We start from the raw sequence: 15,191 nt of genomic DNA, 5'->3' as shown, positions 1-15,191 counted from the left end.
TTCATTAGCATGTTTGCATTTTGAACATTTATTGTCAAACACAAGCAGCAAATAAAATGGTGCTAAAGAGACTGCTGTGTTCTACCTCCTATCCAGTCTAATTCTGGGTCTATAGACGTAAACATGTTTTCTTTCAATATCAACCCGCCTGACTGCAACCTCAAGAAGTTTTAAAATCTTCAGATTAACGCACCATCTACATTGCCTATGGCTGTGCTGTTCTAAGACAAAAAATGCACTGGAGTGATTACAAGGTTTATACATCATACGATAAATATTCATTACGGTCCTTGGGACAACATAGGGCTTTTGATTTGTTCTTTATCATTGAAATTGTAAAAGATTGCCTATTTTCAAATGCTAATGCCTAAACAGTCAACAATCCACATATAAGACAAAAACAGTACAGTAATTTCAAAAATATACAACTTCTGCTACTTTGTGGTATTTTTGTTTTCATCTAAAGAGAATTTATACATTGTTTTCAACATTATGTATTACATCATTGGGTCCTTTTGTGGGAAGGAAGAATCTATCTATAAAAAGGCTGTAATAGAATCTCATGACTTGAGAAGTCATTTATTTGGACTCAGTATCACGATTTTGTAATTTTAATATATGTTCACTGTACAATAAGCTATTGTTAGGAAAGATGACATAAGCAACTAAAATTCAATTTCCTTAGAATATTAGAAAAGTCTTTTGAAGTACATTATAATGTAAATTATATTTGGGCTGAGGTTGGTAGGTGTAAAGACTAAAATTAATTCTGATCTCAATCACCTAAAAGCTATTAAAGTTTGTGGTTGAACCTATTTGGCCACTTTCTCAGCTGTGTGTGTTAATAGCCACAATGTCAAAAACTTTGGGGAATGTCAAATGTGAACTGTACACACAAACATTCACCCAACCCAGTCCACCATGAATTCTTAAGAGTGCATGCAGGCTGTTGCTGGAACATTCACTCTGTCTAAATTACCATCAGAGCACACTGTATACCTGCACAATATCATCACTAGCTCATCTATTGGCAAAGATATGTTAAGAGATGGCAGATGAATTTCTAGAAGTCTTTTCAATACTTGCAAGCTACTGCTCTGAATATTTACTGAGCAAAACAAACTTTACTTAAAGCTGACCACAAAAAAAAGCTAGCGATTCACAGAAGTGCAGCACTTGGAACCAACTTTAAAATTCAGTTTATAACTTAAAAGCACCGACTGAATGTTTTTAGTGTTGAGGCAGTGATTCCAGGATCAATCCTTTTAATAAAAATATTTTAGGATCAAACTCTGGAAAAGCTGGAGTCAGTCGCAAAAACAAACTTAAAAACACAAATTGTTGACCATCTTTGAAAGTATAAAACAAAAAGTAAACAACATAAAATTGTTATTTTCTTCATTTTAGTCACTGAGTTGTGTTAACAGCTTTTTAAAATAGGAATGAGGGCAAGAGATAAGCTTGCAGCATCCTTGTGAAGAAAAAGACATCCAATGCTAAAGAATCTGTATAAGGAAGAGTAAACGATTTGTCGCTATTGCTCTCACAATCGTCCCAGTTCTGAGTGCACTGGACATTGTTTCAGTCACTCTGTGGGTTTGCCTGGTCCATATCCAGAGACAAAATTAACCCTTCTCAGGATTTCACCTCCTCACAATCCTGGTCAGTCGAGAGCTCCATGTCTGAAAGTCCAACTTCAACAGCCAGAATCAATGAAGTGTCTGAGTCACTGCTCACAACTGGTCCTTCATCATCTTCAAGAAGGGAGAAACAAAAGACAAAATTAACAAGTGTGTCTTTATTCTAATTGTCTAATATTTATGATAAAATTCAACAGAAGCCTCAAGCTGCTGGTTACTCAAATTTTGCCAGTCATAATTGAAATTGTACAGTGTAAACTGCTACAAATAGAGTTACAGTGTCCCTACTTGGAATACAAATCCAGGTCTTCAGGTTTAAAAACTTAGAAAAAATCAACCATAGAAAAAGCTTTGATTATTAAGACTAGCAATTCCACAATCCCTGTGAACTGGAATACTATCTTTAGGTGCAAATGTCAGGACTGCCATTACTCAAAATACTTTGTCATTAATGAACTCTCATTACAGATGGCAGTTGAGTACAATTGTTATATTCATGAACTATTGACACCCTCCATCTCATTCCCCACACCTTCTCCAAAAGGAGCAATCCTAAGTAGCATTGGGAAAATCATGGTTACACAGATGGTCATGCTTTCCTAGGAGCCTGATTGATGACAAGTAATTCCATCAATGAAATAATAAAGATATTCAAGAGCAAAGAGTTATATTGTGGACCTGGGATTCCAAAGGCTTCACCAAGCAGCTGGCTTCATCGGCACAAATGCTCACACAGAATACATCAGGTTTATGAAGTGGAATCAGGCCAGTCTTACACACAGTAGTAGCTAGTCACAGAATTATAACACCAAGATCATCCACACATCATGTCTGGTCATCTTTTAAGGCAGGAATAAGAACAGTGCACTCCAGATGAAATTAATTCATTCCAAAGGAGTCTCCAAGGAAGTCAGCAGAAGTGTGATCCCTCAAAATTGCAAACAATGCACCATGCGGATCCAGGTTTTCTCAAGGTAGGGGCAAGGGAGAGAAACTGAGCACAGGAGGTGAAATAAGCCTTTCAGGTGCCAAGACTTGCACTGGCTGGGATTTAATGTGGGTGATGCAGCTCTCACCCACAGTTGGAGAACCAATGAACCTGCTTCACTTTTCTCTGGGAGGCAGTGTTAGTCCTGCCCCCCCCCCCCCCCCCCCCCCCCCCCCCGCCCCCAACCGAGAGCCAGCAGTTGTCCAGTACTGGCAGCGTCACCAGGAGTGAAGGCCACTGTCGGTACTACAATGGAGCCACCTTGAAGATTGCCAATGCATCCCCAGGTAGAGGTGGGGGGAAGAATCGGAAGCAAGGGCAGGGAGTGATTCCCTCTAGGGTTTGCCATTCCTGATGCTGGGTTCCGTGATTGGGCACAGAGTTAGGATATGCAGTGGCCTTGCTGGATAGTGAGTTCCCATCTGCTCCTGGGATAAGGCCCTTAGGAGGCCACTTGAGGGCTTAATTAGTCTCTGGGCAGGCTTCCCACCTTGGACTTGATAGAGGAAGGCGGAATCTTCACCCTGCACCCTTCCACCTGGTTTTCCTAGAATTCTCCTGCACAGTATTCATTAGAACAACACTCCTTGTAGCTGCACTCATTCCTCTCTCTCCAGACATCTCCCCACATTCCCATCAGTGGAGTCAACGTTCACATCTATCATTTTACACCCTCTCACACTTATGCCACACAGCCACCCTCCACAAATATTATCCATTCTTGCGAGCCACACGTGCTATTGGCAACATATAACGCCATTCTTCTTTCCCTCCTTGCAGAAGACAGCACACAACCTGAGGAGAGGGAACAATCTGGTTTGAGGGTTGGAGTGGTCCTCTAGTGACAGCCAGTAGGATGGACACTACACTGAGTGCCCACCAAGTTAACTCAGAAGAAGGATTTGTTCCAGGAGGTTGCAGATATCAGCAATAACCTGCCGTGAAAAAATGAGAAAGCTGATCCTCTGAACTTATAACCTGTGTTGGGGATTTTGCCTCCTTGGAGCTGTATCTGTGTTCATCAACTCTGCTCAGCTGAGCAGCAAGTGGCTAAGTGCCTCGTGCTCTTTATCAGAGGTGCAAAGTAGAGTTGTATAATCAACTCCCATACCACCCTGAAGGCTAGCAGCAGGGAAGTGCAGCTGAGGGTGAGTAAGTGTAAGATGGTGAAGTTACTTCCAAGAAGCTGACAGTCACTCATTTAGCATTGAAAGAACTCAAAGAGAAAGAGTGCTGTGAGCAGCAGCCTCTCACCTGTCCATGGTGCAGATCCACAGTTTCACTGATTAAAGACTTCTCATCCACGCGTGCGTTCCCCAATTTGCCTTCCAATCCAGAAGGAGGGACAATGTTAGGCTCCTGACTGGATATCATTTTTAAGAAATTTAACTCCCTGCATAAACCCAAAGCTGGAAAACAGCATTCCCATCCCCCCATTGTATCTGAATTAAAGCAATATTTTAAAAAGGCAGCGTGGAGTTGTGAGCTAGCATGTTGTTTTCTTCTCATTGGATCTGATTCCAGATTAGAATGCTGGAATAGTTCCATCTCTGGTGGCAATAATGAAAAATGTATGGTTTAATTTGATAGCCCCAAGATTCAAAAGCACAAAACTGCCAGAATCAGGACGATCCAGGGTTAACATGGTAATTTCACAAAGAGGTACTTACATTATGAGCTGATGCAGAAAATGGGGAATAAAGACTCTCACAGCATGGGTTAAAATATTTAGTATGGACAGAGTGCAGGAATTTTCCCTCGTCATTAAGCTTGCGCTACAGCTGATCGGTTTGTTCCAGGCTTGAAGTACCCAAAGTGATTCATTCTCCAGCATTGAAACTCTTTGCCCTCCGGGCCTAATTTTTGTGAAGTAAGAGTTTTTTGAAAATGATTTAAGGGTATCTTAAGTATCCCAAAAACATGTCGTAATAACATGTATGATATCTCACAAGGAAACAGAAAATTCTGAAAAATCGTTTCTCATTCTGCCTAAAACTGATTGAAACAGCAACTGTTGCTCTTAATTAGGAGTCTAGGATCTGGGAAGTTACAGCCATCATTGTCCTTTATATCTAATGTACCATCTGGCAACGCGATGAACCCGGGATTGCACTGAATCATCAGTGAATTAATTATTCTACAATATCAGATTGTTTCAGTTGCTTCTGTTCTTCTAAACAGCTTTTGCTGGCAACGGGTGAACTGTCCATAAAATATCAATATCTGGGCCTAAACATACGGGTGCACGTCCAACAATTAAACGGTTATGGATCACGCAGGAGGTACAGATGAGGTATTAGCATATTTTGCCCTCAAAAATATCACATGATTATACTTCAGGGTAAATTGGACAAGTACTCTTTGTCTTCATTACCCTAGAAATTTGGATGCAGTTAGCCACAAAAATCAATTTACACCACTTCAAATAATAGTGGCATTTACTTTGACTGCAACTAACTCTTAGCAATATTCACAGTATTCTATTGTGTAGGATAGCAGTTCTACAGACATGAACATCCTAGCACCAGGGACTGAACTGAAATAGTCTTCTTGCAGTTATCAAACTTCACTGACAACAAGGCCAGGTACCATCGATAAGAATCTTCCCTTGTCATTAAGCTTGTGATCAGAGGCACCATTGAATCAATGCATTCACACCACCACCCTACTTGTGCACCAAATATACTGGCAGCTTCCATCCAGTAGCAAGTATTCAGATGTAGTCAAAAAGCTTGTATTTTTGACTTTCACACAAATAAAATACTAGACTACAATGCAAGTACAATCTCCACCACAAAGCAGGAGTGTTAATGTTAATGCAATGGTCCCACCCTAAATGTTGGATGGTAAAACCATAATAGATCACAGCAATAAAACAGTTTGTCCTGGTTAAACATTACCAACAAACTTCCGCAATGTAAACATTGCATGTTCCTGGCTAAATATGATACCACTGTGCATGAAAGACAGTTTGGAAGTTGGATGATCCGCCCCATGGTGATTGTGCTCTTTTGTGTACCTACAGGAGTCAGAGAAGAATTTACAAGAAGTTTCTTAGCCTCTGAATTGCCTAGCTAGGCCTTTTATATTACATAGACTTGACATGTTAATTCCGTCTCTTTCTCCACAGATGTTGTCAGGTCTGCTGTGTTTTTCCAGCATTTTGTTTTTATTTCAGTTTTCCAGCATCCGCTTTTATTTTGCTTTTATTTACTCCTTAAAACTTACCTGTTTGATCAAGCTTCTGGTCATCTGATCTAATATATTTTATGTGACTCAGTGTCATATTTTGTTTTATAACATTCCTGTGATATCCTGCCTTGGGATATTTCATTAAAGGTGCAATATGAATTTACGCTGTCATTGTTGTTTTAAGATCAATCTCAAATTATTCAGGATATCTCTCTCTCTCTTTGGTTCTCTTTCAGAGCAAGCACTGCCTCTTTCCCTGAACTTTCTTTGTTCCTTTCCCAACAGGAGAAAGTCCAATTACCTCCCCATGCAATTCAAGTGCATTGCCAGCATTGAATCTCCCACCATCAGCTTCCTGGGAGTTAACTGGACCAACCACATAAATAATCTGTCAGAGCATTCATCTCACAAAATGTCTCTTGATTCTCCATAGCCTGTTCACCTCCTACAAGGTACAAGCCAGGAATGTGAGGGAATACGTTTGACTTGCCTGCATTAGTGCAGCTCCAACAACATTCAAAAAGCTCAATATTAACCAGGACAAAACACCTATTCAGCACTCCTTCCAACACCGGGGCAATGTGTCTGTATTGTATGCCATCTACAAGATGCACTGCAGAAACTTACTTTGGGGCAGGTGGGGGGTCAGAAGGCGAGTCATTCACCACAGGATTCCCAGTCTTTGACCTGCTTTGGTAGCCACAGTACTTATGTGGCTAGTCCAGTTAAGCTTCTGGCCAATGGTAACCCCTTATGATGTTGATAGTGGGGGATTCAGCGATGGTAATGCCATTAAATATCATGAGGCAATGGATAGATCCTCTCTTTTTGGAGATGGGCATTGCCTGACACTTGTGTGGCGCGAGTGTTACTTGTTACTGTGAAAGTAAATGCACAAGACAAATTTCAGCAACCCAAGGGTAATTAGTGATGGGAAATAAATGCTGGTCTTGACAACAACACCCACTTCCCTTGATTAATTCAAAAAATAATTATTAGGACTGTGGATTGTGAAGAGATAGAGGTGAAGGAGAACATGTAACTGGGTGTTTAGGATGTTCAGGTTCTCAATAGGGTGTAGGGTCTTGGTTATGGGTGTGTAAGGAGGCAAAAGAGATATAGCAGTAAAATGTATCAACAAGTTTGAGATTTGTGGATTTAAGTGAAAAATGTTATTTTTATAGGTCCATTGTGAGATGAGTAACTCTTCATGTATTTGTTTCTGGGATGTGATTTGGAAGAAAACTGAACTTAGATTAGAAATAAAGCTTTTGTACAATTAAGCTTTGGTGAGTAACAAAGTAATCAATCAAAGGTGTAAAACACTGATTTACATTGTGGACCTGGTCTTTCCCTATTATGTATTTTCTTTTTAATTTATTTTATTTTCATGTACTAAATGATCTGTTTATGAGCTGCTCGCAGAAAAATACTTTTCACTGTACCTCAGTACACGTGACAATAAACAAATCCAAATCCAATCCAATCCAACCCAACCCAATGCAACACATTAAAATTTCAAACATGACCAGTGATGCAGTTAGGGGTGCATGGCATCTGAGAAAGTGTATTATCAAGGTAAGTAAAATAATGTTCATCACATGACAGAGTTATTATACTTGATTACAACTTTCCTGTTTTCTGGCTCATAATTTTGATGGCAATTTATTCATTGCTGGAGTGAGAAAGGAAATCAGACCCATCAATCCCACTGCTTCCATAGTCATGTGCCACCTACTCTATTGACGGATTCTATCACAATCATTTAAACTCTTGTGGCAAAAATATGCATAAATACTCCCGAATAAATTCCAGAATATTGGACCTGGTCTACTGCCCTCTGCAAGCCAGCCAGCACAGAGAAATTTGCTAACCCAGAACCACTAATCCTGCTTCCAAACACACATTAAGCCGTGTGGCTTGGCTATGACTGTTGTAAAGAATAATAAGACAGGTAAGCCTTAAATTTGATCACTACATGTGCTATATTACTTGATCTCAGCAGGACAAGCATTAAAGGTGCTGCAAATAGCTTTGGCACCACTAGGTTAGGACTGAGGGGAAAAACAGCTGGAGCTTCTGCTCCTAATCAATTTCTCACTTAACATGTGAACATTGGGCAAGGAAGGGACCATACTTGACTGCGATGTACCGAGGGATGAAATAATCCACTGATATTTACAGTCAAAACTAACATATGAACAAAGAGCACTCAGGGATTCAAAAGGAAATAATGCAATGGAGGGGGACAGTCAGAGAGAAAGAAAACCTGGCTATCTATAACAGCTAAGAAAAATTCAGAACGTACGTAAAAAAAAAGTGCATTGTTTTTATGCCAATGTTTGTCTTTGTAATTACCTTACGTTCACAAAGAGAACATTGCCAACATATGTTACCCGATAAACCAAACTATTATTATAGTATTAATTATCTCAACAAATCACTAAGGATACATTTAAACTGTTTTGGTTCAGGTTTCAGCCAGGCAGAATTGAGTTTACAATTCTTGGTTAGAACACTAATGCTTTTTAAAAAAATATTTGCTCATAGGACGTGGGCATCGCTGGCATTTTTTGGCCATCCCTAATTGCCCTTAAGGGGGCTGTTAAGAGTCAACCACATTGCTGTGGGTCTGGAGTCACATGTGGGCCAGGCCAGGCAAGGATGGCAGATTTCCTTCCCTAAAGGAAATTAGTGAACCAGATGGGTTTTTATAACAATTGACAATGGTTTCATGGTCATCATTAGACTTTTAATTCCTGATTTTTTATTGAATTCAAATTTCACCACCTGCAGTGGTGAGATTCGAACCCAGGTCCCCAGACACCTTGGGTTCCTGGTTTATTAGTCCAGTGACAATACCACTCTGCCACCGCCTCCCCATAATCTTGGCAGGACCGAGCCATGGACACACCTGAATATAACTGTATTCAGAGCTCTCCTGCTCGAATTAAAGATGTAAATATTACCAATGTAAGGAGGGGAAAATCCCTCTTTTTAAGTGCCCCATTTTAGCTCACTGAAAACCCATCCACGTACAGAGCTAAAATCAGGCCCAAAGTGTTTAAATGGAGGCTAATTATGTGGGGATCACAAAGCGTAAGGGATTTGGGCCTGCTGAAAAAAATTCTGGCCTCTTCCTTCCCTTTGTTAACCTCATCCCACTCCTCTCCCCCATTCCCCTTCTCTCTCCACTCCCCTTGGTCCAGTTATTCCCTCATTTTACCTTAAGACTGGACTTGGTGCTCACTCCCATGTGCAACACCTTCTCAGATCAACTTGTAATTCCTTTCTACGACAGTGTACCTCCTGTGACAGATTTGTATTAATGACTGAGTATTGGAAAGATCACACCTCAGTCTTTCAAAAACTCAGTATAATTTTTTTAGGGAATAGGCAGCAGTCGTTGGGAAAATTGTTTGGAAGACTTCATTTAACCTGCACTAGAACAATAATTTTGTTTTGTTTCATCTTTGCATTGCAAATTTAAATATTTCTTTACAGATTGCTTGAACATAAGACATTAGGTTAATTTTATTGCACACTACATACTTATTGTCTTATTCATTACCATCACTTTCAACTAGATAGAAAATTCATTCAAACTCACGGCAAAATATTCTTCTCTAGGCCTAGCTCCACAAATGGCAGCAATTAATGATCCTATAATTCCAAAGTGGTCTACAGGATCTGCTTCTATGTGCTTACCTATATCTATATCAATCCCAATGCAGCCAAACTCCTTAGTAATAGCAAAGCAACAAGTAGAAATGTCAAAGACATTTGATTTCATTGAGTTTTACAAAAAATGCTGCACCTGCATTTTAAGACCACAAGCCGACTTTCAAGCTTATCTTTCAACTTTGGACACTGCGTAAGGCATTTTATCATCATTCAAAGAATACTTGGAAAAAACAGATCTTTCATTGGAATCTAGCTTCTGCATTCAAATTAAATCTAAGCACAGAGAAAATATTGCAAAAAATGAACAAGTTTCTCTGTTGGACAATAAAGCAATTTAGAGATGATTTTCCAGGCAACAAGCCACAGAGTGCATCTGCTGCAATTTAAACCCATGGCACAGGCCTATTATTGTTAAGTGCAGAACACAATTGTGATTTTCTGGATCAGTCATAAGACTTTTCAGTCATTCTTCTGCCTCCCTATCTCTCTCTCTCTTCCTGCTCCCCCTCTTGGATTAGATTTTGTTTATTGTCACGTGTACCAAGGTACAGTGAAAAGTATTTTTCTGTGAGCAGCTCAACAGATCATTAAGTACATGAAAAGAGAAGGAAATGAAAGAAAATACATAATAGGGCAACACAAGGTACACAATAGAACATAGAACAGTACAGCACAGAACAGGCCCTTCGACCCTCGATGTTGTGCCGAGCAATTATCACCCTACTCAAGTCAACGTATCCACCCACAATGTAACTACATAAACACCGGCATCGGGTGAAGCATACAGGGTGTAGTGTTAATGAGGTCAGTCCATAAGAGTGTCGTTTAGGAGTCTGGTAACAGTGGGGAAGAAGCTGTTTTTGAGTCTGTTCGTACATTTTCTCAGACTTTTGTATTTCCTGCCCGATGGAAGAAGTTGGAAGAGTGAGCAAGAATGTAGTCTTTGATAATGAGATTATCTCTCCCATTCCTTCTATACTTTTATTTTACAACTGGATTTCTGAAATATAAAATATATCGTAGTGAATTTTGTAATGATTAAAAATCCCTGGTTTCAATCTGTTCAGATATTTTCAGATTTGCAATTTTTTGTGGAAGGTTTTTCCCTCTTTTCCTTTGGCACCACCCTCATAGGACCATGGAATAATCATAGAATCCCTACAGTGCCTCCTCCCTGCTCCCTGTTGAAAAGGATTATGTCATTGGCCAGGCCTGGTGAGTGATTATTTTGAGCATATACGGCCAAATCCTATTAGTGGAGTCAGCTGCATTGAATGAGGTAAAGGAGAAATGGGAGGCTGAATTGGGTCCTATTCTAAATGGTGAGCTATGGAGACAGGCTCTTCACAAGATCAACTCCACATCTTCTTGTGCTCGGCTTAGTCTGATCCAGTTCAAGGTGGTGCACAAGGCTCATCTGACTAAGGTGAGCGACGAGCAGTTTTTTCTCTGGTATGGAGGACAGGTGTGAGCGTTGTTCTCGGAGGACGGCTAACCACACTCCTACGTTCTGGTCTTGTCCCAAGTTAGTAAGCTTTTGGGTCTCTTTTTTTAGCACCATGTCAGAGATGCTTAATGTCGATCTGGAGTCATGTCCGCTGGTGGCCATTTTTGGGGTATCAGACTCATCGGTGCTGCAGATCGGGGTGAAGGCAGATGCCCTCGCCTCTGCCTCGATAATAGCTGGAAAGGAGTACTGCTCAGGTGGAGGTCTCCTACTCCACTCATGCCTCAACTTGGTTGGGGACCTCATGTTGTTCTTACATTTCCAAAATGTCAAGTACACCATTAGGGGTTCGGTAGAAGGGTTCTACCTAAGATGATAGCCATTCATTTCCTTTTTTAAAGAGCTAGTCATTGTCAGTTGTTAAAGGATTTAGTTTAAGGTTGGGGAGGGGGGGTTAACTTAATTAGTGCTTTGATTGTTGCATTCTTTGTCATTGCAACTTAAATTAATAGTTTTAGAATATTTTGCTTAGAATGAAAACTTTTTCAATTAACATATATTTAAAAAAAAAATAATCTACCCTATTATTCTAATGAACATACCAACAGCAGCACTCCAAATCATTACTAATTGACGCCACAACTCTGCTGAACTGGACCAAGAGTGTAGTGTGGAGCAGTACCATTTTAGTCAAATACGTGGAATGCTTGAGACTGAAATAAACCATGCCTGATCACAGCCACTTACTAATGAAAAGAATCCTACTTCTTGTTGTTCACTTCTCTTTTTTGGTTCCGGGATTAAAACACAGCTATTTCTTAGAATGTTAACCTTTTATTTCCTATCATTAAATGCTCAAATGCATAACAATGAACTCAATAGTTCAAACATTCTCACTCTACAGACTGGTGCCTGGTCTGCTAATTGCTTCCAGCATCTGAAAAGGTGGTGCGAGACCTTCTCTGTGACACTGTTACGCTTCTGTTCAGAGCTAGAAGTTGCGGGGAGGAGGCACTGTAAAAGTAACTTTGGTGAGTTGCTGTAGTGTATTCTGCAGATTGTACACATTACAGGTGTAGCAGTGATGCAGGGGAAGGTATTTAGTCCAGTGGCATAGGCACCAATTCAATGAACTGCTTTGACCTTGATGTTGTAGAACTCATGTTGAAGGAGCTATACCAAAAAGACACGGGATTTCTGTTCGATATTGATTCCAGCCTCGAGTCCTGTAGAGTCTGGGCCACTGCAGAAACACTAACTATTCATTTATCTACCTGGGGTCTCTACAGGTGTAGTGTCGGGAGAAGACTCAAAGAAATTCCCGTGATAGTATTTGAGACTTTCAGGTACTAGAACTTAGATATGAGACAAGCAATTTTACACCATGCACATGATATAGTGCACAAAACAAATTAGGGAAATAAAGTTATCTCATATTGCGAGGATTAGCCATTTATACATCCAAACACCAGTATTGCTAAGTCACAGATAAAATCAAAATAGTTTAATGCATTGAGGTTTTAAATCAACTATGATCCAGACATATTCTTCTGTTAGAGCAAAGCAAAAATATTAGAAAAAAAGTCTGAGATAATTACAAATGCTCCAGGTGGTGCTTGAAAATGGCTTTCCTGCGAAAGTGGATTGTTTTTGACTAATGGTGTTACTGGGTAACTGTGCCGATTTCAATACACAGACAGGAGATGCCACACTATATAATTTATTGCTGCATACCTAATCGTTTCTCCCAAATGGTTGAGAGTAACAACCTCTTCATTTCCCCACAAGGACCAGCCCTCCTCCTCCTGATCCGTCTCCAATGGTGTGTGAGAGATGTAACTTGGAGAAGATAGATTTTGTGGAGTCTCTTCCATTCTTCTGAGCACTCTCCACTCACAATGCTCATATCCATCCAACCCCTCCAAACCTGTGCGGAGTACAAATAGGGAAATTCTTTCTTTCCCCTAGAGATATACTTTGGAAAAATAACTAACACTCTAGCATTGGCAATATCCTTTAATACTGTACAGGAACTGGGTTGGTAACATGCGATGCATCTCAATGTCTCAAAACGTCATAAAGGAAGGGTTGAAAATACATTTCTTTCAGAAAATAACATTTTGGGATGCAGTATAAGAATAATTTCAGTCATGGCATGTATTAAATGTAGAGTTTGTTGATGAAACCGAATGCTATGATTAGTTAACAACTCAGTTATCATTTTCACAGAATCATAGAGGTGTTAATAGTGCAGGAGGCGGCCATTTGGCACCCATTGTGTCTGCACCAGCTCCCCAAAATAGCATTCAGACTTTGTGCTATTCTCCTGCCTTTATCCCGTATCCCTGCACAATGTTTCAATTCAAATAATCATTCACTTGAAGGCCTCCTCGATTGGACCTGCCTCCACCACACTTCCAGGCAATGCATTCCAGACCTGAATCACTGTGTGAAAAGGTTTTTTTCTCATACCTCATTTATTTATTTTTTTTGCAAATAACTTTAATGTCCTTGCTCTTGTACTCTCAGCCCCTATTTAAAAAAAGCTCAGGATACTGTACGCTTTATTAACTGTTCTCCTCACCTGTCCTGCCACCTTAAATGATCTATGCACAGTAACACCCAGGTTCTTCTGTACCCTTTATTTTCTATTGTCTGTCTATGTTCTTCCTACCAAAATGTATTACTTCACACTTCTCCGCATTGAACTTCATCTGCCACCTATCTGCCCATGCTACCAACTTGCCTTTGCCTTTTTGAAGTTCTACACTGTCTTCCACACAGTTTGTAATGCTTCCAAGACTTGTATCAGCAGCAAACTTTAAAACTGTCCCCTGCACACCAAGATCTAGATCATTAATGTATATCAGGAAAAGCAAGGGTCCCAATACTGACCGTGGGAAACTCCACTATAAACCTTCCTCCAGTCCAAAAAATATCTCTGATTCCTATAACTCAGCCAACTCTCTATCAACTGACACTGTCCCTTTTACTCCATAAACTATACTTTTCTCAAGTCTGTTGTGTGGCAATATATCCTTTTAAAAGTCCATGTACACATCAACAGCATTACGTTCATCTACCCTATCTGTTACCTCTTCAAAAAAACTCCAGCATGTTATTTAAATACGATTTCCCCTTTAGAAATCCATGCTGGCTTTTCCTCATCGACCCACATTTTTTCACGTGATTACTAATTCTATTCTGAATAATTGTTTCTAGAAGCTTCCCCACCACTGAAGATAAACTGACTGGTCTGTAATTTTAACATACAATTACCAGCATGGTTGATGCAAACTTGCTGGACCTTGGTCCTTTTCTGTCCAACAATTCCCATGTCCCTTTATTATTCCTTAGGTGACAGTTTCCTAGGAATGTATGCTAGCCCTTTGGAGTGGCGTATGGAGCATTGAGATAGGTATTAGAATTGTGCTTTACAAAATGATTCTAAATTGAGGGAAACTGAAAATACATAACTTGGGCAAAACAAATCAATATCAAATTCTTAAATTTTGGAGTTAAGACCAACCCAGTGGTACAATTCATTTCTTTGCCTATCTCTAAACAAAGCATGGGACAAGAAAGGTAATATGATTTCAAGTCAAACTTACTGTTGCTAGTAGTAATGTTGACCTCTTCAACTTGTTGAACATTAACATTGTCCTGAATGATCTGTGAAAGACCAACAGTTCGAACAGGAGGATCAAGGCCAACAGAACTTTCATTCACTGTCACATCACTGGCACCTGTAATTTGATTTGTGGGTGGCCCACCTATGGATCCTTCAAAATCGGTTGTTACATCGTCTACACAATCTGCATTTGGCTATAAGAAAAAGGACACAAGTTACAAGTTAAACAAGAAGTTCTCTCATGGTCCTGATAAATAAAACATAAGCTATAGGTGTGTCAAATTGTGATTTCACATAATTTCCACATTTCATGGGTTAACAATTGATTGAAGAGGACAGCTGGAAAGGTTGACAACTTTTAGAGGGTCATAAATACAAAAATGTTAATGAATGTGATAAATACCGCCTGAAACACTAAACAAAATAAATGAAACAGAATTGACAGTCTGTGGTTGTATTTTCAACCCAGGAGATAACGCCAATCAAGAACATTTTTTGCAAACATTTTCATTCCTTATTTGGATGCAACAGACCAGACTGCATGTTAAACTGTGACAGATGTTTCTCTTTTAGAAATAATTCAGGAAGTCCTGCCTCAAATCTTCCCTT

The 15,191-nt window shown here is 39.8% G+C and overlaps 1 protein-coding gene across 2 annotated transcripts in view; it reads right to left on the bottom strand.

Annotated features, from left to right (window-relative positions):
- Window positions 1-305: 305 nt before the first annotated feature.
- Window positions 306-15,191, bottom strand: part of rnf150a (ring finger protein 150a) — a 127,115-nt gene continuing 112,229 nt past the window's right edge. Inside the window, exons 6-8 of one of the 2 annotated variants that reach the window (XM_038792454.1) lie at window positions 14,563-14,776; window positions 12,686-12,878; window positions 306-1,754 (exon numbers count right to left, since the gene is read on the bottom strand). In XM_038792454.1, coding sequence (XP_038648382.1) covers window positions 1,751-1,754; window positions 12,686-12,878; window positions 14,563-14,776 — 411 coding nt within the window. In that variant the 3' untranslated portion in view covers window positions 306-1,750. The remainder of the gene's footprint in view (window positions 1,755-12,685; window positions 12,879-14,562; window positions 14,777-15,191) is intronic. The other variant, XM_038792455.1, reaches the window with a different exon arrangement.

The sequence above is a fragment of the Scyliorhinus canicula genome, chromosome 3 (assembly GCF_902713615.1).
Source record: "Scyliorhinus canicula chromosome 3, sScyCan1.1, whole genome shotgun sequence".
NCBI classification, from domain to species: domain Eukaryota; kingdom Metazoa; phylum Chordata; class Chondrichthyes; order Carcharhiniformes; family Scyliorhinidae; genus Scyliorhinus; species Scyliorhinus canicula.
The sequence above is the reverse complement of the archived record's forward strand: the minus strand, read 5'-3'. Positions and strand labels throughout refer to the sequence as shown.